General features: G+C 31.6%; 4 protein-coding genes across 6 annotated transcripts; 2 read left to right on the top strand and 2 right to left on the bottom strand.

Moving 5' to 3' along the window:
- The first annotated feature begins 5,947 nt into the window (after positions 1-5,947).
- LOC105784126 (uncharacterized) lies at positions 5,948-8,546 on the top strand. Its single transcript, XM_012609920.2, has 7 exons — positions 5,948-6,002; positions 6,292-6,395; positions 6,531-6,593; positions 6,793-6,840; positions 6,972-7,028; positions 8,099-8,156; positions 8,240-8,546. Exons 1-7 carry the CDS (start codon positions 5,963-5,965, stop codon positions 8,281-8,283), a joined length of 414 nt encoding a protein of 137 aa, XP_012465374.1. The 5' UTR covers positions 5,948-5,962; the 3' UTR covers positions 8,284-8,546.
- A 2,077-nt stretch (positions 8,547-10,623) lies between these two features.
- On the bottom strand, positions 10,624-15,582 carry LOC105783593 (uncharacterized CRM domain-containing protein At3g25440, chloroplastic). Of its 3 annotated transcripts, none has more exons than XM_012609139.2 (6): positions 15,087-15,582; positions 14,599-14,700; positions 13,202-13,628; positions 12,595-12,996; positions 11,928-12,068; positions 10,624-11,244 (listed from the first exon to the last, which is right to left on the bottom strand). In XM_012609139.2, exons 2-6 carry the CDS (start codon positions 14,646-14,648, stop codon positions 11,212-11,214), a joined length of 1,053 nt encoding a protein of 350 aa, XP_012464593.2. In that variant the 5' UTR covers positions 14,649-14,700; positions 15,087-15,582; the 3' UTR covers positions 10,624-11,211. The 3 variants fall into 3 exon arrangements, with proteins under 3 accessions (XP_012464593.2, XP_012464595.1, XP_052482431.1); XM_012609141.2 differs by having other exon boundaries at positions 15,162-15,581; XM_052626471.1 differs by having other exon boundaries at positions 13,526-13,628; positions 15,162-15,579.
- Positions 15,583-16,347: 765 nt separating this feature from the next.
- Positions 16,348-18,773, bottom strand: LOC105781344 (pollen receptor-like kinase 4). Its single transcript, XM_012605888.2, has 2 exons — positions 17,648-18,773; positions 16,348-17,036 (listed from the first exon to the last, which is right to left on the bottom strand). The coding sequence occupies exons 1-2, from the start codon at positions 18,771-18,773 to the stop codon at positions 16,348-16,350; spliced, it is 1,815 nt and encodes a 604-aa protein (XP_012461342.1).
- Positions 18,774-22,365: 3,592 nt separating this feature from the next.
- LOC105782190 (non-specific lipid transfer protein GPI-anchored 31) lies at positions 22,366-23,944 on the top strand. Its single transcript, XM_012606747.2, has 3 exons — positions 22,366-22,729; positions 23,145-23,171; positions 23,781-23,944. Exons 1-3 carry the CDS (start codon positions 22,366-22,368, stop codon positions 23,942-23,944), a joined length of 555 nt encoding a protein of 184 aa, XP_012462201.1.
- Positions 23,945-24,090: the final 146 nt, after the last annotated feature.

The raw sequence follows: 24,090 nt of genomic DNA on the forward strand, positions 1-24,090 counted from the left end.
TAGTAACTGAATATGGGAAATTTATGAATGAATTGTTTGATTTAATTGGATGTTAAATGGCTATGTTACAAGTTATACATAATCATTTTATCATATTAAATCGAGTACAATAATGACTGATTTATATGCTATGTTTGACTGAATATATTGGCAACATACATGGTGGATCCATTGGATATAGTTGGCATGCCATAGGATTTGTGGGTACTCACATTTATTTGTGACATTGTGAGCATATGGCTCTAGGTGGACTGATTTGTTTGGAGCAGATAAGGGAGTGTTGAGCATGAGTCTCCATTCAATGGGTTATTTGAGGCGCTATAAGGGAGCGTGTGCTTCGGCCCGCTCAACTCGGTGAACTATATTTGATATTTGTGGGAGTTTAAACATGAGAAGTGTATGACAATATATTTTTGTGTGATTGTTGCTATATCAATTGATGATTGAAAGCCATGAATAATTGATTTTTGGTATTGAAAATACTTATGGAAATTAAATTGACATGTTTAATTATTTTGGCTGACAATTGGTGAATGATTGTGTGTGAATTAAGCATGAATTGGATGTTAATTTACTTGTGTTTTTATTAACATTCACTGAGCTTTTTAAAGATCACACACTCACAATTCGTGCAGATAATCGACCTGCTTGAGGAGCTGAGGAGCCGAGCAAGAGAGTTCCAAGAGATTTAGGCTTAATAGAGATTTTATTGCACATTTTAGAAACTGTAGTCAGGCATTGTGGAACTCCCGGGAATTAGTTGATTTCGGTTGTAATTGGACTTTGGGCATTTATTTTGGATGGTTTTGTAATAATTTTGACGCATGTTTGAGTTTAATTATTGAATGATTTAGGGTGTATTGTTGCTTGATAACATGGTGATTGATAACATGGTGTGTGAAGCATGAAATTTATACTAACGATTGTTTAATTGAAGCTTCCATGGAGTGGGTTACTAGCGACTAAGGTACGCCACTTGTTTGATTTATTCGGTGTTTGATGTGCGTGAAATTAATTGCTTAATTCTATTTAATTAATGCTTAATTGATGTCAATAAATTCAATTGAAGTTGTGTGTATATGTATGTTAGTTAATCGTAGTTAAATCCGGGTTAAATTGGCCATTTAATTATGCAAAACAGGGTTCTAAAACGAGTTTTTCGCAAAAATAGGTGCAGTGATTTTCACACGGGCATGTGAGGGGTTGAACACGAGCTTGCGGATAAGTGACACGAGCGTGTGGAAACTGGAGCTATCACACACGGGCGTGTGGGATTTCCACACGGGTGTGTGCGACCTGCCAAAAAGTTTTTCACGACGCAAACATGGGCATTTGATGACACACGGTCATGTGGGTTTTTGGGGTTTTAAATTTTTGTCTTTTTAAATTAGTATTCTAATTTGTTTTTGTTACAATTTAGTTCTGATAATTGATTAGTCTAATTAGAGCCCTAGATGATAAGGAAACTTGGTTAAATTTTATGTTTAGTCTCTTGATGGGTAGAATTTGATAGAAACACACTTAATTTGTAACTCAGAATAGATCCTGATGGTTTGTATTTGTTACAAATTAGTCCACAATAATGAAACTTGAATTAGACATAGCAAACGAACTCAATTTAAGCTGAAATTTTTAGGCTTGCATAATTTTGATTAAAAGAAGGTCGGTAAACATTTAGATCTAAAATCAGGTTAGTTTTACCATAGGTAGTAAAATGACAAAAATGCCATTAGGTTAAATTACATAGGAAAATTTTAAAATTGACTCATAATCTGCTTCCGCATTAATAGATAACTAATATTTAGATAAGATTGAGGTGTTATAAGGTATGGGTGGGTCGTTAGTCGGAGAGTCACTTAGGTGGCTAATGTAACGCTTCAAATTTGGGTCGGTCCATCCCGGTCGTGTTTGGGGTGTCACACGGATTCTGCCCTAATCATATCAGTCTTTGGCTCCCTCTCTTTCCCTTAAGATTTTTTTTGCAATCAAACTTTTTTGCTATCGCGGATTTTTTGAAGATCGGAGATTGTTGGAGCTTTTTTTATCGTAACAATTTTAGGGATTCAACGACGATTTGTGAATTACAATTTTTAGGGATTTCATAATTTAGGGTTTTCAAAAATTAGGAATTTTAGTTTTTTGGGATGATTTGGGGTTTTTTCGAATTATTTATTTCTTTTTATTTATTATATTTAATTCTATTTTTTAGACGTCAACCTGGCAGGCTATATAGACAACTATGTTAACCGGTACTTGACTAATAGTCAACTGATGTTTCCTGTTAAAAATGGTTTGATTTGTGAAAAGATCTTTATGTTGATGGCCTCAATAAAAAAAAGGTCAAGGGCACAAAACCAAAAACTCCCAAACGTTGAGGGTATTTTATGCAATTATGCCAAAAAAAGGCAATGCAACCTTAAAAGAAATGGGAAACGGGAAACCACGTATCAATCTCTAAGACTTTAAGACTTTCAAATTATATGTAATCAAGTCATATTTTAATTGAAAAGTTCATGATCTTAACTATTTGGACTAATTAATAACATTATAAAAATTTAGAGACCAAGTTATATTAGAAATTAAAGTCTAGAGATTAAATATAAAATTTAAGCAGATGGACATCAACATGAACACTACTTTAATATATAAGTATATTATAAGCTAGGTGAGTACCTAATATTAAGATTTAAATCTTAAATCTATAGATCAATTTATTTTAAAAATAATTATATCAACTAATTAGTTAAAATATTAATATGCATTTTATTTATTTTATATAAAATTATTTTTGGGTTGGATCGGATTAAGTTTAGGTTAGGCCTTTATATGATATTAATATTATACATAATTATCCAACCCATTTTAACTCAAAATATAGGTTTCAAATTTTATTCAATTCTATGCATATTTATAAATAGTTAACTTAAACTTGTTTGTACACATACATGTGAGTAAAAATTAGACAAAGCTTAGCCTATATCGTAAATGAGGCAAACCAAATTTAGACTTTTTGTTTTAATATTAGAGCTCGAGCTCAATCCAAATTTTAAATATGATTACTCTAACTTTATGGAAACTTATTTTCAAGTTTAATATTTTCATTAAAACTCTTCAAAATTTCAGCTTGATCTTGAATTTTGACAAATGGTTAGGCCATAGATAAATTTATATAATATCATTCGTTTGATTTGTGCATTATGTTAGGTTAAATTTTGTTATTAGCTTATGTATTATGTATAAGTCGTGAATTTAGTTCATATGTTTTAATTTAGTCATTTTAATCTTTGTACTATTCAAATTTTAAAATTTCAATCTTGATCAAAGGATGGATGTTAAATTTATTAAATTAAGTCCTATTATTTCCAAACTATTATGTCGCAAACATTATCACATGTTTAATACCATGTTAGCTTGTTATTCCACATAATACTCACACACAAAAAAGCTAGTTAATGACTTTAACAATTGTCATTTATTTTGAGACTAAAATTTCAAAATTCAAAAATACATGGATTAAGAATGATCAAAATGGAAAGCATTGACCAAATCTACAACTTTACGCATATTACAAGATTAATAGCATAATTTACTAAACAATTAAGCGATACTATTTAGGTCTGATTGAAATTTTAGAATTTGAAAAATATAAGAACTAAAATAGATTAATTCAAAAATATATAGACTAAAATTAACGGTTTCAAAATTAAAAGTACAGCAATAAAGTTGTACTAATTAAATATTTTAATAAATTAAACTTCTAGCATGAATAAAATTATTTTCCCTCAAAAAACATGAACAAAAATTGCTTTTATAAAAACTAATAAAATTATCTGAATTTAATTCATCAAAATTAATACGTATCCTTACAATTAATCAATTTCATGTAGTCTCGTGTTTATAAGTGAAGTTGGATTTGAGTTAGGTTTAAGTATGATATTAACGTAATTTATGCTTGTTCGAATTTAATTTGATTTATATAATGAGTCTAAAATTTTATCCAAATCTGTTTATATTTGTAAATAGTTAACTCAAGCTCATTTTAGGTTCGTTCATATTATTTTTTGAATTTTAAAAAATATTTATATTATTTTAATTTAATATTTAATAATTATTTAAAAAAATATTATTATTAATAGGAACCGTGAACAATAATAATATAAAGACATGACACTTAGTACAAACCAATTAACAAATGTCATGCCTGCAGAATAATCTCAAAAAAAGATAAAGACAAAATGACAGTAACTGCAATACTAGAATAATGTAGAAACAAATCAGAGATTTATCAACTTGATCAAATAACTGAAATATCAGATAGTCTATCCTCCTTATTATTTCGGATCTATCATCATCACTATAATCTATCATGATAAAGTCATTTGAGAACGGTGTCTAATAGATTTGGCGAATGATATTTCTTTTTATTTATTATATTTAATTCTATTTTTAGTTTTTAATTTTTAGTTATGTTATGGTATTATATAGGGTAAACTACACCCAAGATCACTAAACTATTAGCAAGCTTATGTTTTGGTCACCCAACTTCAAAAAGTTATAAAATGGTCACTAAACTACTCAAAAGTTTTTATTTAAGTCACTAGGCTATTAAATTCATTGTTATATGACATTCTTTGCTTGCACCACCTACACTAATCAAAAGCTCTCTTTCCCTTTCTCTTCTATTGTTCAGTTTTTTTTTTTTATGAAATAACTTTGAACATCACGAATTTGTGAACTAAAATCCAAACAAATTTTTTCTTCGAACCTCGACACTAATCGTCATATTGACTTCGATCTAAGGTGTGTTCTACTTGTTGATAGGTATTGATCTACCGTACCAATCGTCGAATCGCCACTTGGAGCTCACTAGTTGAATTTTTTATTTTTAAAAAGAAACTTAACAGTCCAATGACTCACATAAAAACTTTCGAATAATTTAGTGACTTGAATGAAATTTTTTGAATAGTTCAATGATTATTTTGTATCTTTTTGAAGTTAAGTGACCAAAATGTATATTAACTAATAGTTTAGTGGCATTGAGTGTGGTTTGTCCTATTATATATTACTATAGTTTTAGCTTTTGTGTTATAAATTATATAGTATATTACAAACATAAAAAAATAGGTCGAACGGGCTCAAGTCTTAAACGTTTAAGCTTAATATTTTTAAATGGGTTTAGTTTTTTCCCCAACCTATTGTTTAAATATAATATTTTTATTTAAACCCTTCTAAATTTCCCGCGGGCCTTCCGGATACATATATGTAGTTGCAAGTCATTTAATTACTCCATAAAAACATAAATTATTTGTACATATAAAAGGGGTAATTTGAAACAAATAGATAAATATTGGTGGCAAGATTAAAAGAATCTAAAATATTCATGTATTATCATAAATAGATTAAAATAAAACAACTCCACCGAAAATTTCAACAGTCTTTTTATATTTGTATTTCTTTTTCAAACGCCATTTTTCAAATCTTTTCCTTTGAATTTCCGATCCCTTCAGAGTGCTGAAAAATATTCAGGTACTTAGTTATTTTTCAATTTCGCATTTTATTTCCTCCGATCTTTGAATTTAGTTCCAATTTATCGTCATTTATTTGCTGAATTAACTTGTAAAATAATTGTTAGCACCTAGGGTTTTGTTTTTTTATGTAGGGTTGCTTTTAATTTTAGTTGGTTAATATGTTGTGGTTTGGTTGTCTGTTAGGTTTTGATATTCATAGGGTTTTTAATTCGCATTTCTAGCTTAAGTAAGGACCTCATTTCTTCTGCCTCAAATTAATTAAATTTAATGGTTAGTATTTGTAAAATTTAATGTAATGTAATTTTTTCACTGTTGATTTTTGGCATGTTATTAATTGTAAAATATTTGGTATTTGGGGGTTTTTCATTGTTACTGCAATTATATAATTGGTTTTGATGCAGAACATATATGCTTCAGCAAGTAAATATTTAGGGATGGGATACTTGTATTTTAAGCCTGGAAAGTCATTAATAGGTTGAATAAATACTGCTTAGAATTTTTGTTCAATTTTTTTCTGGAATTTTGGTGAACTCCTTTAGTAATTATTTGGGGCTTGTTATGTTACGAATTGGTATTGAGTAGATATGGATATTCTGTGAGAATTTTTTTTGCTTGCATCATAGCCTTTTTTATGATGTTTGCCTTGTGTTTACAAAAATTTTGTATTTTGTTTTCTACCTAGTTTTTTTTTTCATGCTGCCTAATTTGTCGAACTTCTAGCATTAGTGAAGTTTTTATGCAAATTACTTGTGTGCTATCATAGGTGCTATTGGCTGGGGTTTACAAGGAGCTACGTCAGGCATGGAGGGTGCCAAAGAGCAAATTGTACAGGAGTCCAAAAATTCCACGCTACCATCTCAAGATGAGGTTGTGTTCTTATCTTGGTTCATTGTGGAATATTTGATTGGTTAAAGATCTTATTTACGTACAGGATTAAAATTTTATTCTCAGGAGTTCTATAGTTGCTTTTGATTTACTTATTTCATTTTATGTATATTTTAGGAGGCAGCTATAAAGAAAAAATATGGAGGGATTATTCCCAAGAAACCACCACTAATCTCCAAGGTAAACTCCTGGAAAATTGAAAAGTTTTGGGTTTCTGGACCATGCTTTTTTTTTGGGGTATATTACAAATTGGGGGAGGGGATGCCAACAACAAGGGTTGAACCTTGATCATTGGGGTGCCAACAAGAGCCTTAACCACTACTTCCTTATGCTGTTGGCCGTTGCTGTTTCTCATCTAAGTTTTTCATTTTGATGTCAGGACCATGAACGTGCCTACTTCGATTCTGCTGATTGGGCACTTGGAAAGGTATTTTAATGATTCCCTCCACCCTGCTGCAAATCCTTTCTTTTTTATGTCTTTTTATTTTAGCATGGCAGTGGTAATGAATCCAGATTAACCTGAAGTTTTCAATATCTTTTAATGCTTTTGGATGCTAGCAGCAAGGTGTTGAGAAGCCCAAAGGACCACTTGAAGCCCTCCGTCCCAAATTACAGGTATTAATTCTATGCTTGTAAAAAAATATTTAATATAATATTCCCTCCTTGTGTAATCGAATTTGACGTCTTGAACTAGATACTTTGGTCCAGATCTCATGGAAAAAACATGGCAAGAATTTTTTATATAGTTATGCAGTTTAAGAATTGTTGTAAACTTCTCTGATTAGGGAGAGAAACCCAGTAGCTACTTCTTTGCTAATGCTGCAAGATGGGTCTGTTCGATGAAAGCTTAAATCAATCTGGTACACTTTTGTAGGATTCTCTAGTCAGCCAAAAGTTAAAATCAATTCAATGTTCTTTAATAAGGCTTTAATTTTGTCACATATAGGCCTAGTTGTTTTGGAAATAGTGAACAAGCTTTACTAGAACTTTTACATGTATGGAGGAGCAAAAGGGTTTGCAATATGTAGACCCTCTAAGACCTTTAACTACTGGAGCAAAGTGCTTTCTTTTATTGGTTCTGCATGTGCTAGGTCTTTCCACGTCATGTTAAACTAAGTCACTGGCAATTGTGTCATTTGGATTTTTGGATTATTTGCTTTATGATTTAATACTTATGATGATGTAAGAAATTTTGTAACCTAGCATTTGCATTAACATGACCTAAATTTTTACGTTCAGCCAATACCTTTATTATGTCCTTTATTTGGTACTTTATTGACACGAGGATATTGGTTGTTACTTCTACATAATTAATTTGGCTCGTACATCATGCTGAGCATCTGTCTGATGATTTTTTCCTTGAGCAAATTTATGATTTCTTATACAAGATATATCCAGAACCATGTTGTAATGACGATTTTTATGCAGTTCATGTTTGCAATTTCTATCCTTCACTTTTAGGAAAGAGAAAAATGAAAGGGTTTGAGGATGATATATTGGTTGTAGACTTGTAGGTTGCTTTTTCTTCCTGTTCTTTTTATTCCTGATACATGTTTTGGAAGTATAGCAGTGATAAATCGTATTAGTTCTTATATCCTATATCCGTGTTCTGCGAGTTATTCTCTTTTCACACAATTTGTATAGTCCTCTTACAATGCTAATGATTATTTTTGCTCTTTTTTCAGCCAACACAACAACAAACACGATACAGGAAATCTCCTTGTGCCCCAGCAGATGGTGCAGGTATTTATGCCTAGTTATTGACATAGCAAACTCCTAGGGACATGGCGCTTAATCAAAATTCTATCGATCATGGCATTATGTAGTTGGAGGGAGTGCTCAACCAGAGGGTGGGACTGCCGACGAATGAGAAACTACCCTTAATCGTCTGATCTTGTGAGGACTATTGGTTGTTACTCTAATACCCAGATAGGTAATGAATAATTTTAAACTGTTTCCATGAATAAAAACTTGATGAAAGATGTTTCAATTTTAGTTAAGTTCGACAAGATACAACATTTATGCAGTTTGAGAATGGTGGGAACTGAAAATGTCTATTGTTCCAATGTTTTTTTTTTAAACTAATGTGGAACATTATTCTTCGTGATATGAGTAATCTTCCCCTTTTATTCTCATAGTATGCTCCTATGTTAGGTTTTTTGCTTCTTTGTTCTATGGAAAGTGAACCAGTCATTTCACATTTAGATGGCATTTTAAAGGGTACATACACTTTTTTGCTTTGTTTCCTTTCCATTATATATTCTAAATTAACCCAGTAGCTTGTATTATGCAAAAGGTTTATGGTAATCTACTTGGCTTTGGTGCCACTTTGTTCAAGTTTTGTCTGTTTTTCCAAAGCAATTGATTTGTTTTTAGGCTAAACCCTCAAATAGGGTTAATCTATTTGGAAGTTAACAAATAAGGGTTTTTCTTGTATTTCAAGTTTCAAAATTATGTTTTAATTTTCGAATAACATATGATTCGGTTATCATCTGTTTTATTTTAAACACGTAAGCATTCATTTAATTTTGTACTACTAATTGGGGTGAAGTGTTATTTGAGCACATTTGAAAAAGCTTGGTGTTTATGTGAGCATCTATTGGAAAGTTTTACCTTAATCTGAACATTTAGCTTTATTTTTAATATCACAAGGCATATTCCCTTTTTGCATGTATTTTTCTCTCCATATGCAGCATGAGCATACTTACATACATATAAACATATTTATTTGGATATGAAAGAAGTTTCATATTTTAATTTGATATTATATAAGCCTTTTATTGATATTTTATGCTTTAGTTCAAATATTGAGTACCCTTCAAAATTGAGTTAATAGGTTAAATTGAAATTCTTTTCAGAAGAAAAAGAAAGTCATGGGATGAGTTCAGTTCAATATGGATTCTTTTTGGATTATTTAAATTATCGGTTTTCTGATTAATTTTTATATTTATTTTGACAAAATAAGTTTTGCTTTTATATGGCGTCTTTTAAAACAATATTTTTATATAAAACTTTTAAGTTAATTTTTATTATTTTAATTTTAACTTATATTTTCATAAACGATTTAAACACTCAAATTCAAATTAATTTAATTAATTTTAATTTCTTGAAATTTCTTTTTCGTCTGTTGAGTTTATTTATTTTTAATTTAGAGGAAATGAAAGGAGGTTGATTCAATGAATGCGCACGTAAATGCAAAGCATGTATATATATGTATTAGAATATATTACATTTATAAATGATGCTTTTGTACTAAATTAAATTATCATTGAATGCCTATTTTTTATTTTTATTTAAAAGATAAAACATTCTCAAAACTTTGTAAAATGTAAAACAATGATATTTTAAGTTGTTATTGAGTTACCAAATCAACTAAGAGTTCAATATATAACTAAAATCTTATCACTTGCATATATATACTAGTGAAAATATATGTTTAAAAATAATACACAATAAATAATAAAAATATAATTGAGAATTAATTAATAGTAACACATTAATTATGTACAATATTAAAATTAAGAAAAAAATCAAATTGTGAGTAAAAACAAAATTTAAGCATAATAGCACACAAATTAAGAAGACTAAATTACTACAATTATTTATCATTATTTTATCATCAATTCTAAGTTAGTGTCGAGTTAATTTGTGACACTAACTCAACTAACAAGATTATTAATATACACAAATATACAAATATATAAAATGTAAATAACAAATATATCTATTAGAATTTCAGTATAAAAACAAAAAAACTACTTGGTTTCAAATGATAAATGAAAAATAAATTTATGCATAATATCTTTAGTTCAAATCCTATTATAAATAATTTTTTATAAAAATATAAAATGCAAACACTCAAATAATCACATAACTTGGCAAATAAAATAATTTTTTTAGATAATTCCCTAACTGAATTGCGACATGACGACATGATTGATAGGTGACACAAACTCAATAAATAACTTAAATAATCGAATAAATAGATATAGATTACATATATAAGGTTTAAGTTTCAAAATTATAATAACTTATAATAAATACATTATATCAAATTTATATAAAATATAAAAATAAAATCACTTATAATAATATAGTTTTTAGAAGTATAGATATGTGAAATATTACTACATACATTGCTAGTAGAATTTGAATTCAAAAACTCAAATAAGTAAGGTTAATTCGATGAAAGGTATAGAATAATACAAAATTATTTAAAAAAAGAAAGAAAGAAAGAGAGATCAATAGCATTTGAACCTGTTTGTGGAAAATAGGCAGTGTTGTTTCAAATACTAACCCTATATACATAAATGTGTGTTTCCATTGATAGAAGTAACTGCAAGTAAAAAGAGATTAGGTGACAATCCATTTCAGCCAAAACTTGTGAATTAAAATCTTTAGTGAAGCTCCATCTCAGTTCAACTGAAAATATAAAAACCCTAAAGTACCATGGCTGACAGTTCTCCAAGATGGAAAAGCTGTATGCAAAATCATCCATGCAAAGCAATTCTTGGGGTCACCAACAGAAAAGAACACAAACGGGAGTTGCCGGATGTCCAAGATGACGGGACTGTTTCCGTACCCCATGGAAGAAACCCCATTGCTTTGCTCCAATCAATGTCCTTAGCTATTATAAATATATGGAGCTAAGTAATATACATATTTCAAGCATGGACTTCCCTATGCATTTTATGTAGTTAACTGAATGCTTACGGCATGAGAAATAAGCTGATCTCATGAACCGAATAAAACACTTATCGATGTTTCGATTGCGGTCTGTACCATCCAGGATGATTATTTAACTCAAAGTTGAGTTGCATCCATTATCGTCCTGCATTAAAACAGACAAGCCTTGATCAAAGAGGGGGATAAAAGAAAGCATTGAACTGAACAAACAGATTCATGATGTGTCAAATATATCAATCACGTTCGAAACAATAACAAGTAGATATAATCCTAAAAAAATGGGAGAATGAACATATCATAACAAATACTAAGCCAGGAGATCCAATAGGCCGAAAGAGACTATATGACCGGACTTAATCAACATACTTTCCTTCACCAAACTATATAATCAGGAGTTATTTTAGAATTATAGAATCCATAAGCTCAATCAATTTCCTTTTGTGGTCAAAGCAACGAGAAAACAATAAGGCTTTGGTGGCAACAATGGGAGGGTGTATACATTTGCAATTTTCTTTTTCTTTGTAACAAAACCCAAATGAATTTTCTTAAAGTCATTATTTGCAATCTTCTATGATCCTTATGTCTGCTTATTACCCACTTTCACAGATACACAGAAAAAGTATTACTCGTCCCATGAGACACAAGTGAAACAGATAGATGCTGATGCACATACACTGAGATCATGTAACTTTGGAAAAGGGGTTTTAAATGCATAACTGCAACAACATAAAATGATTAGAAAGCAAAAGTCCAAATCTACTCATAAGGATGCTTTCGGGAAACCGAAATGTGGCAATAATTTTGTAATTGATGCTGTAATATACTTACTGCGAAATCCTGTGGCTCACTCTCTTTTGCTTTATGGTACCGAGCTTTATGCTTAAGATACTCTTCCAGCTCTTTCTCCAACTTCTCAATGAATTCACTTGTATGATCTAGGGATTGTTCGTACTTGTATTTTTCCAGAGCCTGCAATATTTGCATAGAAAAAGGTAACCTGTATTGATATCACGTATCCAAATAAAAGACTGATGAACTGTTGAACTCTCCTTAATGAGTGAGCCACAAGTAAACTACAGTATCCTTGTCGAACAGAAAACAACTTCACTAAAGAGAGAATATTTATTTAGATGCATTACAATATGACAATGAGAGTAACACTGAATTGTGTTTACCACTATAGTACAAATAAACCCCCAACTACTACAGGTCTTAAGATGCTAAACCAGCCTAAAATTCCAGTCATAACTTTGAAGCATAAATACCCACAAAGACAAACAGAGCCGAACTACCTTTTTTCTTTGTACACACACAAAACATAAAATAAAAAAAAAAACCTGATGCATTAGTAGTTCTATGCATTGATGCTAGCATGAATGAATGGAAACGAGAAATCACACAAAATACCGCCAACTAATTCTCAAGGAGGAAAATTTAGGAAACACCAAATATATGCGCAATAAACAGATAATCCAAGAAAGCCAAGGAATATTACTTTGCTTTTAGACAGGGTATCTGCTGGAGACATAATATTTGGTTGCACGTAATTCTTTCCACGGTAAAAAATTATAGTATTGTTCGGTTTGATGTCAATCACAATGCCTTTGCTAAGTCGAGCAAGTTCTTCAGCATATTCAAGAACCTGCCCTAGCTTGCAAGGTTTGCAAATGACCTTCACAGTTTCATGTTTCTTCCAATGCAGATGCATATTGAGAACAACACCTCCAAATACTCCTCGTCTTCCAACTTGAACATAGTTTTTTTTCTTCTCACCAGTACGCTTTAGGTAGTGTATCTCTTCCTCAGTTAAAATTTCAGGATCATATGCTTCAGCTGGGGCCTTGGGAACCTCATATTTTCTCAACTTTTCGATCAACCATGCTTCCTTTCTTTTGGCCTGGAGTATTTAACAATCAAAGACATATCTTTTTGGAATAAATTCATATAACTAAGTTACGATGAACTTGAAAAGAGAGAACAAGGGAGGAAAAACCCAACATGTTAGACTTTACTAGTGACTACTAAGAAAGCTCATATCCAAGAAAATGATAACAATTCTTAACAAAAATCTGAACTATAGTTAAAATGAGAAGCTATCTAACCTTCTCGAGTTTATATCTAATCCTAACTTCTGGATTTGGCGAATTCATCTTCTTTTTGGCCTTTAGACGATAGAAACGAAGCTCATTCACTTTTGCCTTTTTAGACATTTTTCTCTTTCTGTTTGTAGAGGCTAATCTACCAACCGACTTATTAAAAGAAAACCTGATAACATCCTCATCTGTCTTTAGCTCAATTGATGCATGACTCAAATATCTTGCAATCAACCATTTAGCAAATATGTTGTGATGCTGAAGTACATTCTGCTTTGCCAACAATGAAAAATCAGGAGAGGTTACACATAGTGCATGTAATGAAGTACTCACAGCACTGTAGCTTCTCTGGCTCGCAAATGTGATACAATCAAGGCATGGACTAGGAAAAAAGGACTCATTTTGGACAAAACAACAGAACTTGAGTAAAGGTTCCCTGCAATATCAAGCAAAATAATATCTGTGACAAACTTTGACAGATTAGAGTTTACAATTTCTATCTAAGAAAAAAAAATCCTATTATATATATAGTTGATACAAGGAGGAGGTTGCGGCAGTTTGTGATGGTTCACCCATGGGGGAAAGCTGTGAGAGGGTTGAGATAATCGGAATGTGGATGTCAAGAAAAAATTGGAGAAGAGAGAAGAGAGTTGAGAGTGCTAGAGGGAAGAATGTCTTAGGCTCTTAGCCCCTTTTTTTTATGCCAATAAACTTTCAAGGGGTTGTTTCTGATAGTTCTCAAGATGTCAGTTTCACTTGTATATTGGTTCCGAACTCCCTGGAATTTAGCCAATCTATTAATGACTTATTGCCTTAGGTATGGGCTATCATGTCTAATGACTAGTCATAGATATAGGCTGCCAATGGATATGTGCGCCATCTGAATGACAGATATCCTATCCGTGTCAGACATATGGTCTCATCAATTCACGTTCACAAGGTCTTTGAGCTCGCGAATTGTTGGACTCGCAGGCGTCCTAGCTCACAAGGTGTCTCCTTAGTCAAAGGTGTATATATATATATATATAATAGAAGTTACATCATAGATTTATAGTCCCTCTCTCAAACCTAGAATTTATATCTCTTGAATGTTAATAAAGAACGTAACATTACTCAGAATTTCAAATTTCTTTTTTTTTCTGTCTCTTAATTGCAGCAAATGAAAGAAAACTTCATGTAAAGCTTAGCATTCAAGTTCTCTAACACTAACTATAAAAGGTTCACAAAATCATCAAAAACAAAAAACTGAAAAAGAAAAATTGATAAACATAAGAAAGATTCAAGGTTAAAAGAAAATTGGTTAAGAATCAAAATGTTCCTTTTCCTTCAATTCATACATTTTTAAGCAAGCAGTAAACTAAATTAAACCTTTAAAAAAGAGAGAGAGAGGAGAAAATGGAGCAAACCTTTTGACAAATTGCCGGCTAATTTGTCGAATTGAAGCAAAAGTTGCCATTATTATAGTCACTACCGTTTCAACAATCCATGTCAGGCACCAGTCGCTTCACCTGATTTCCAATGTAATAATTAAGCTAAAATAAATGAAAAATAAAAAAAATAAAAGATAACAAAAACTAAAAACCGGATTGACTAAACTTAGATTAACTCTAATCCATTCAGACAAAATTCCAAAAGTTTCCTTCATTTCGAAAAAAATCAAACACAACCATATTTTGAAGAAATTTCTTGTAATCAAACCCCATTTGTGAATGACTGAAGCCAGAAAGGTTTGAAAATCGTTTTTCTTTTTCTTTTTTGTTTGAAACAATTGAAAACCTTGGGGGGGGGGGTTGATTATCAGACACCACTTTTCTTGTTATCAAACTTCATTTTACAAGAGATAAGAAATAGTAGAAGAAAGGAACGGAAAGAATTTGTCATTAAGCAATCTTACTTTTTAAAATCTCTAAACCTGCAATTAAAGGGAAAAAGAATGGAAAAGATTCACAGTTATAATAGTCACTCCTACCAAGATGAATGGCTTTCTCTTTCCCTTCGATTTTTGAACGGCAACACCATCGCCTATCACTGTCATCACTGCTCTCGACCACAAAATGGCATTGCTCGGGTCGGCTCTATGTCCTTTTCTCTGATCCCCAAATATTTTATCTCGAAAAGGTGTTGGATTTCACGAATCCAAACCTAAAGTCTAAACCCGTAACCTTCTTGGACTCACTTCTCTGGCTGTCCGATCTAACTATAGTTTTGGTTGGGCCTATCTCTCATCTTTGAGCAAAAGACTCAAACTCTTGAAGATAGCCCTAGGTTGAAAACCTCCTTCATGCTTTCTTTTTGTGTTCACCTTATCTGCCTGTGCTTGTTTTTCCTTGCAGTATTTTCTAGGGGGTTTATGATTTTTTTGGAATTTTCATATGGTTTCTCAAGCTTTTCTTAGGTGGAAAAAAATATGTGAATTGCTGACTATGCAATTCCTTAGTGGAAAAGGAGATTTTTAATAGATTTAGATGGATTAAATTGAGAAAAAATATGATAAACTTTATTTCAGAGGGGCCATAGGTGTAGTCCTTTCAATTTTAAGTTTAAATTTGTACTAATTATTCTTTACTCTATATCTAACTATTTAAAACATGTGTTTATACTAGCATTAGTGTTTACTTATTTTATCATTTTGGCCCTTAAATTTTTTGTGAGATCACTTTAGTCCTCAACATTTAAAATTTAGTTAAATTATTATTTTAGATGAAAAAGTGCTCTAAATTGTTAAAATTTTAACAACACTAATGTGGTACCATGTGTGGCAAGCTATACCTACTTCATAAATTTTAAAAATAAAAAATCAACAAAATTAAAAGAAGTTCATAAAATTTTAAAATTTATAGACAATTGTTGATTTTTTCAAATTATTATTATATTTTTAAATTTATGAAGTACACATTCTGCCATACACGTTGCCATGTTAGTGTTGTTAATATATTAATGGTCCATTCAACTTTTTCATCTAAAAAAGCAATTTGAGTAAAAGTTGATGGCGGGGCCAAAATGATAAAAGGAAAAAAGATTAGGACCAAAATGAAAAAAAGTAAACATTAGGAGCTAAGTTTATCATAATGCTAAAAAATTATATAAGGACTAAATCTCATATTTGAATATAGTTAAAGGACCAATATCAGAATTTGACCATTTAAAAAATCCTATCAACTTATCCCGTCGCTGCTATCCACTATCGCCGACGATGCATGCATAGAGAAACCCTCCTCAGTTAACGATTGCACCGCCGATAAGTCAGCTCCGTGATCCTCTTCAACCGCCTCTATGGCATCTATCTCCGCTGCAATTTCCGCCATTTCAGGCCGTTTCTCCGGCGACTCATCGCAGCAACGGAGAGCAATCTCCAGCAACTTCTCCATCCCCTTAGTACCGTTTTTCTCCATAGATATCTCCTTATCAAATACCTCAGCAATCCATTCTTCTCTAAAAGCTCGTTTGACCCACTTGCAAAGATCCACGCCATTGATGCCCGGCGGAGCCGAGTGAACCGAGACTCTCCTCGTCAGTAATTCCAAAAGGAGGCAGCCGTAGCTCCACACGTCGGATTTCCTCGAAACCCTTTTCCATGTCTGGTATTCCGGTGACTTATATGAGACCATATGTTGAGCTGCGACGGGAAGGGCCATGGATGAAGCGAGGCCATAATCGGAGACGAGAACCGTTTCGCCGTCGTCGTCGAGGAGAATGTTGGTTGATTTCAGGTTGCCATGAGGGACGGTGCATTGGGAGGGGTTCGAATTGAGGTGAAGATGCTCCAACGCTCGTGCCACGCTTCGAGCGACGGTCAATCGTGAGCTCCATTTGAAAGAAATCCGGTCCCGGCTGCCTCTCCCGCCTGCATTTTCATTATGTGTCTTGGTCAGGAAATTCTATTAGGGGTCATGGGCCGGGTGCCAGCTTTACTGTTTAAAAATAATAATAAAAATTATAAAATAAAAATTATATTAATATAATAATAATTAAATAAAGGAAAATGAAGTTTTATTATTTTTAACACTAAACGAGTCTTTTGGGTGGCCTTGAGCTTAAATTTTGGAACCACTCCTGGACTCAATCCATAAATACTCTTTGTTATTAAGTATTTTTGGATTATATTAAAAAATAATAAAATATATATAATAGTTTTTATCTTAGTTTTGAAACTTTTTTATTCACGATAGTCTTAAAATTTAATAATTTTTAATTTAATATTAAAATTTAAATTTTGTTAAAATAGGATAATGTGATGCTTTTAAGATTATGCTATGTCATCACTTAAAATTTAATAAATATAAATAATTATATATTTTAAGAAAATAAAAATGATGAGATGACACAATTTAAAAAATCACAGGTCATCATACTTTCAAATACTAATGTGGATAAAAAAGTTACCAAAGGGACTAAATATTAATTTATCCCTATCTATAGAGAAGGTGAAGAAGACATAATTGATAATTTGATCACCATGAAGGCGGTTGAAGAGGTTTCCATTTTTGGCATATCTGTAGACCAACAACTTCACATCCTCGGAACACCAATACGCCATTAAAGGAAGCAAATTGGGATGCTTTTGATCTGCAATCATTCTCACCATCTTCATGAACTCCTCCTTGCTCATCAATGGCTTCAACCCCCTCAACTGTTTCACAACAACAGCCACCCCATCATTCAACGTAGCCTTATAACTATCCCCGCAAACTCCTTTCCCTAACCCTTCAGCAGCGGCCCCCATCAACTCGTTCAGCTCGAAACCTCCATCATCCGCCATGAAAACCAGCTTCATTCCATCACCATCGCTGGTTTCCTCAAAATGGCGTCTTTTGATCAGGTTCTTGAACTTGCTAGATCTCTTACAGTAGAGAACCAAAAGCAAAATCACGGTGACTAGACCGATTATGTCGAGAACCATGAATGCGATTGCAATGGATTCCTTCTTGGATTCTGTTGGTGTTGGTGTGTTAATTTCGCTGAAATGGCACAATGGATCGCACATGTTAGGGCCGTTGTTAGCGTACGAATCAGCGGTGAAAGACCTCAAAGTGGTCGTTCCGGGGATCGGGCCGCTGATATTGTTGTAGGAGACATTGAAAACTGTTAAACCAGCTTGGTTGAACTCTGGTATCATACCACTCAAATGGTTCTGTTGAAGCTGCAATGACCGCAGCAACTCGAGATTGGTCGAACAAGGTGGGATCGGTCCTTCCAACATGTTTTCCGAAAGATCAATGTCTTTCAACTTGTGATTGTAACAGAAATCCATTATGTTCCCATACACTAAATTGTTCTTGAAGCTAAGGGTGACCAATTCAGAAAGCACAACCAATGAAACAGCACTTGGGTTCCCTGATAACCCCCTATTTTCCAGCAATATCGACGTGATTCGTCCATTGATGCACTGAATACCGTACCAGAAAGAGTTGTTTTCATAGCAGTGAAGGCCGTTCCAGTTATCGTTTAAGAAAGGGTCGTTGAATGTGTGCTTGAGAGCATAAAGGGTGTCCCTTTCTTGCTCGTATTGAGCTATGGTGGTGCTGTAATGTGAGAAAAGAATCACAATGAGAAGGTATTTGGGAAGCAATGGAGACTCCATAGGTGAGTGTACTTAGTGAAACTTGTGTTGGATTTAATCTTAATAGGTATAAAACATATAACGTATATTTTGAAAGTCAATATATAAATATATATTCTCGAGAAATGCCATTACAGCTATGAAAGGCAAAAACAAGGACGATTTTTGAACCGTTTTGCTTTTGGATTTTTATTGCTTAGGAAATCTCAAGGGAGGCAATCTTACGTTGTTAAATTAGCCCTAAGGTTTACGGTTTTTTTTTTTTTTTTGTTTAGATCATATCAAATTTTCTCTTAAGTTTTGATTTAAATTATTGAATTATTCGAAAAATTTTATTTAATTTACCGTGTTGTTCAGTTTTTTATTATTATTTAAAATTCAACTTGCAAGATCTAAGAGACGGCTCGATGATCGGTATGGTGGATCAGCACTCATCAAGTAGAAGAACATATCTTAGATCTAAGTCGATGTGATGGTCAGTGTCGGAGATTGGAGAAGAAAATTGTTTAGAATTTTGTTTGTAAATTTGTGATGTCCAAAGTTGTTTCATAAAAAAAAATTAAATTGTAGAAAAGAAGAGAAGGAGAGCTTTATGTAGGCGGTACGAATAGATAAGGTCATGCAACAATGATTTTGACAAAGCAGTGACTTAATGAAAACTTTTAAATAATTCAATAATCATTTTATAACTTTTTGAAGTTGAATAACCAAAATGTAAATATACTAATAGTTTAATGATCTTTGTACATTTTTTGAGAACGTGGATTAATTGCCACGCAAACAATCAATTCAATAGCGCTTAAATTTCAATGGTTGAATCACTTTTCCATCCAAATAAAATGCAATTTGATTAAAATTTAAAGGTAAAAGATGAAAAAAATATTAAGGATAAAATAACCAAAGATATCAATCTTAATTAGGTGCTAAATTAATTGTTATGCCTTTTATATATGATGAAAGTACCATGCAAGTCCTCTATAGGGATTGATTTAAACTAATTCTATACTATTAAATAGATTAATTAAATTATTGTATTAGTAAAAAATAATAATATCAAATTTTAATAGAATTAGCATCTGTTGTTTTAAAATGTCATTTAGATAACATTTTCAAGTTTTTATGATTTTGCAAATGAAATAATTTGTTTGGAGTTGAGCTACAAATGAAAAAATAATCTTCAAGTCATTTTTCGATCCATTTAATAATAGATGGACTAATTTGAGCTGGTCCTTATAATAGAGGAACTTGATAAATGTGCTTTATTCCCACGAACAGGGATCAAACCCTCAACCTCATGGTTAATGGTAAGCAGTCACTACACCTCACTTCACCTTGCCTCATAATTTCTTGTTTCAATCTTTATTATTTGTTTTTTCTAACAATCTTAAGGCTTTAAAAAGTGCCTTTCATATGAGAATTTAATATATTGTGGACAAAGGAAGAATAGTGGTTTATCACTATGATGCATGCTTTAAGATTAAAGTTGAAACAAGAATGATTCTATGGCGCCCCTACAAATTGCAACTGTTGGTCTTCGGTTATACAAGTTAACTAATTATTTCATTTTGTTGTATGAATTTTTTTTTTGTTATTTAAAATACAATTTATGAATTGATAATTCTAAGTGTTTAATTAAAATAATACATAACTTTAAATAAATTTTAAAATGCAAAACATGGATATATATATATATATATATATTATCATAATTAAAAGAAAGAAAGAAGGAAAATGACAAATGGCCATTTTGTAGAAGAGAAAGTGGTGGCACTTTAGCCATCAATGGCGTGAGGCATTTTTTTATTTTTATTTTTGCAAAAAAAGATACGACATTTGGTCATTTTCTGCTTGGCAATTTACTTGGTAACAAAATTGTCGGTAAAAAAAGGTTAATGGGATAAAATAATTGATGATATTTTTAGTGACAAAATGATTGTCAAATATAAATTAAGATGTCGACACAAAAACTACCGTCGATAAAGATTTATATCAACACGACACTATAGCGACAATGTACATTTCGTCGTTGTATCCAATAGGTAGTTTTATATTTTAAATCAGTGACGAAATTTTATTTGTCAATAAATACTTTTTTTTTTTATTTCGTAGGATTTAAGAAGGTCATAAAGTTGTGTCCTTTCGGTGGAATAATTACTGAATTGAAAATTGATGTTTAGTGGTAAATATATTGATGTATCAATTGGTACACTATAAATATAGGTTCGTGCTATATTTGTAAAATACAAGAATTCGATGAAATTAGACATTTTGTTTTGATAATTGATATATATTTTATTTTTTAATTTTAAAATATTTTTAAAATACTTTTTTTATTTTTTATTTTTAAAATAAATTTTTGGTGTTTATTAAAAAATAGGCTGGGCCGGGCCAGGTTCGGGCTTAGGAATTTTTTCCCGGGTCGGGCGTGGACAAAATTTCAGGCTCATATTTCGGGCTCAGGCCTAGGACGCGGGCCAAAATTTTTCTCTGGGCCTGACCCGGCCCGGCCCATGAGCACCTCTAGATAGTGGTTATATTTAATATGTACTTAGTGAAATATCAGAGGTAGATAATTGGAGCCTTCTTATATGATTTGAGAATTATTGTCAATTTGGATCAAAACAAATCAAAACCCTCTTATAATCTATAACTATGTTGCTAAGATTCGTTTGAAACTGATTACAGCTCTTATCTGGTATTTAAACGATATGGTTTCAAAATCTTGTCATGTATGGTATGATAGGTCCAGTAGATACGTTTTCTTATAACATAAATGGTAGGTTTCATTGCCAAATGTGGAAGATAATAGATAAAATCGTATTTGTACTCGCGAGATTAATTTTTTTTTAAATGATATAAATATCTTACTATATTGATTTTTCTAAATATTTTTAAAATTATGTAAATACCATACTATATTTTATTTTTATACACATAGGTTATAATATTTAAAAGATATAAATATCTAAAATAATAGCAATTTTAAAAATATTCATATAAATAAAACAAAATATGTGGTTAATCTTTATACTTGAATGTTCTAGATTAGCCTTCATACTTAAAAGTTTTAAAAATAACTTAATTGTGTTATCAATATACTTATTAAATCGTACCAACTTCAAAAATAAAAGATTACCTACTTAAAACGCACTTGAATTTACAATTTTACATTTTTATTTAGGGTTTACAATGATCATAAATACATAATCAATCAACTATATCGTAAAATTAAATTAATACAAAGTATAATTGAATATAAAATCAAAATATAACTAAACAAAACTCATCTAAAACAACAAGATTTAATGGGATTCAAGATATACATATAACAATAACGCATGACGAGATTTGAACATGTAAATTTAAAGCTTAAAACCTCAACCTTTATCATTAATATTAAAGCCTCATTCTTGAGCCCACTACCTATAAGTTGTTTACCGCAACAACAACCATTCCGATCGAGATAAGTCTCAACTCGGGTTATAAATTTGTGTTTGACTTGACTAATGATATTTCACTAGGGCATGCTTCTCATTTTTCTCTGTCATCGAATCCCCCACTTAGTTCTCTCTTTTTACTGACGAAAAATCCCCGTTCGTTTCCTCTCTCTATAATGGTAGTCTCAAAATTCTCTCTCACTTTAATCCTTTCCGTTCTCTCAATCTACGCCGTCGGCGGCGCCCACATCCACGTGGATACGGCGGCGCCGTCGCCTTCCTTCTCCTCCACCGGGGACTGCACGTTCCTGTTTATCAACATGGCCGATTGCTTGTCGTTTGTGTCGAGCGGGAGCCAGGTTGCAAAGCCAGAAGGAAACTGCTGTTCTGGCTTGAAAACTGTGCTCGATACAAACGGCGAGTGCTTGTGTGAGGCTTTTAAAACAAGTGCTTCTCTCGGCGTTCCGTTGAATCTCACTAAGGCTTTCACTTTGCCGGCCCTCTGCAAAATCTCCGCTTCTTCTGTCCCTAAATGCGCTTGTGAGTGGTTTTTCCTTTTCTTTTAAAACAAATATTTTGATGGGAAAATTTGGTTAGTTTTTGTTTGGGAAGTGGGAATTTTTATTCCATTGACATTTTTTTAATGTAAAATTAATTTTCCTTCCATGCAAAGAATGAATTTGAGTTCGATCTATGTTAATTTTCCTTCGTTTTCTTTTTGCAAAAGAAATTAAGCATGCATGCATTCATCAACAATGACAAAGTAAATAAACAACCCTAAACTATACTAATGATATTTGAATATTTGACTAAATCTAAAGGTTGAATCTCTAATCGAGACAAAACACTCCAAAACTTAAATTTTATGAAACTTATTAAAAAGAAAACAATGGAATTTGAGTTTTAGAATTGATGGCTAATAACCTGGGTATTTACTTTTTGTTTTCTTTGGCAGTATCTCTTACACCTGCTGGTGCGCCAGGTATGTTCTTCACTTTAAAGGTTTAATTGTTGTTTTAGTCCCTCTACTATTCTAAAATTTAATCTTTTTATTTTAGTTTGAACTAATTTAATTTCTCTATTTTTTTTAAATAGAGCTCTATTTTTTATAACTTCTACTTGATGGTTACTCGGATAGTCTGTTTATAATAATTTGATATTTTTGGATATTATATCTATAATATATATAAAAACATGTGTTTGGAAAATCTTTTGAACTGACGTGAATACTATTTATTTTCCATCGTATTAATTCATAATTATACTGTTTAATGAAAGTTGTGATAATTAAATATTTAAAAATAATTAAAATTTTTACTAGTTAAAAAATTATGCTGCTTTTAAAATAGAGTTATTACTTAAATAAAATTTCAAGCACATTAATCATCAAACTTAATCAATATTAAAGTTAATTATTTTAATTAATTATTATTTTAAATAGTATTATTTTGCATTAATTATATTAAGTAAAACTATATTGTATATTGAAAATGTTAAAAATGTATTAATTGTTATTTGAAAATTTCAGCTTAGTAAAGACACTACAACGCCATAGTTAGACCTATTCTAAAATTTGCTACCAAATTTGTAGGTGTGCAACCATCGACATTCGCAGGTGCGCCAAAGACGGTCTCAGGAGGAGGAAGAGCAGTGCTACCGCCACCGGCTTCTAGTGGATCAGGCTGGCCATTGCTTTCTGTTTCAATGGGATCTCTTGTTATAGGTTTCATAGTTATGTTATTCACAGGGTATTAAAGTGAAATGTTATCATATGAGAGACCATTTTGATGTTTAGAATGTTGGTGATCATCTAGTTTCCCTTTTGTAGGTTTAATTCGAACTTCGTTTCAACTTTATACAATAGATAATAAGTATTATTTATATTGTTTGGTATGTAAATC

Source organism: Gossypium raimondii, chromosome 13, assembly GCF_025698545.1.
Source record: "Gossypium raimondii isolate GPD5lz chromosome 13, ASM2569854v1, whole genome shotgun sequence".
Lineage (NCBI taxonomy): Eukaryota > Viridiplantae > Streptophyta > Magnoliopsida > Malvales > Malvaceae > Gossypium > Gossypium raimondii.

Coding starts and splice junctions, on each gene's coding strand:
- LOC105781344 (XM_012605888.2), bottom strand. CDS start 18,773: ATGGAGTCTCCATTGCTTCCCAAATACCTTCTCATTGTGATTCTTTTC. Junction 17,037..17,647: donor CCTCTTCAACCGCCTTCATG/GTGATCAAATTA, acceptor ATGAAAATGCAG/GCGGGAGAGGCAGCCGGGAC.
- LOC105782190 (XM_012606747.2), top strand. CDS start 22,366: ATGGTAGTCTCAAAATTCTCTCTCACTTTAATCCTTTCCGTTCTCTCA. Junction 22,730..23,144: donor TTCTGTCCCTAAATGCGCTT/GTGAGTGGTTTT, acceptor TTTCTTTGGCAG/TATCTCTTACACCTGCTGGT. Junction 23,172..23,780: donor TACACCTGCTGGTGCGCCAG/GTATGTTCTTCA, acceptor CCAAATTTGTAG/GTGTGCAACCATCGACATTC.
- LOC105784126 (XM_012609920.2), top strand. CDS start 5,963: ATGGGATACTTGTATTTTAAGCCTGGAAAGTCATTAATAG. Junction 6,396..6,530: donor CGCTACCATCTCAAGATGAG/GTTGTGTTCTTA, acceptor TGTATATTTTAG/GAGGCAGCTATAAAGAAAAA. Junction 8,157..8,239: donor TGCCCCAGCAGATGGTGCAG/GTATTTATGCCT, acceptor GGCATTATGTAG/TTGGAGGGAGTGCTCAACCA.
- LOC105783593 (XM_012609139.2), bottom strand. CDS start 14,648: ATGGCAACTTTTGCTTCAATTCGACAAATTAGCCGGCAATTTGTCAAA. Junction 13,629..14,598: donor AGCCGGCAATTTGTCAAAAG/GTTTGCTCCATT, acceptor TTGATATTGCAG/GGAACCTTTACTCAAGTTCT. Junction 12,997..13,201: donor TTAGATATAAACTCGAGAAG/GTTAGATAGCTT, acceptor TAAATACTCCAG/GCCAAAAGAAAGGAAGCATG.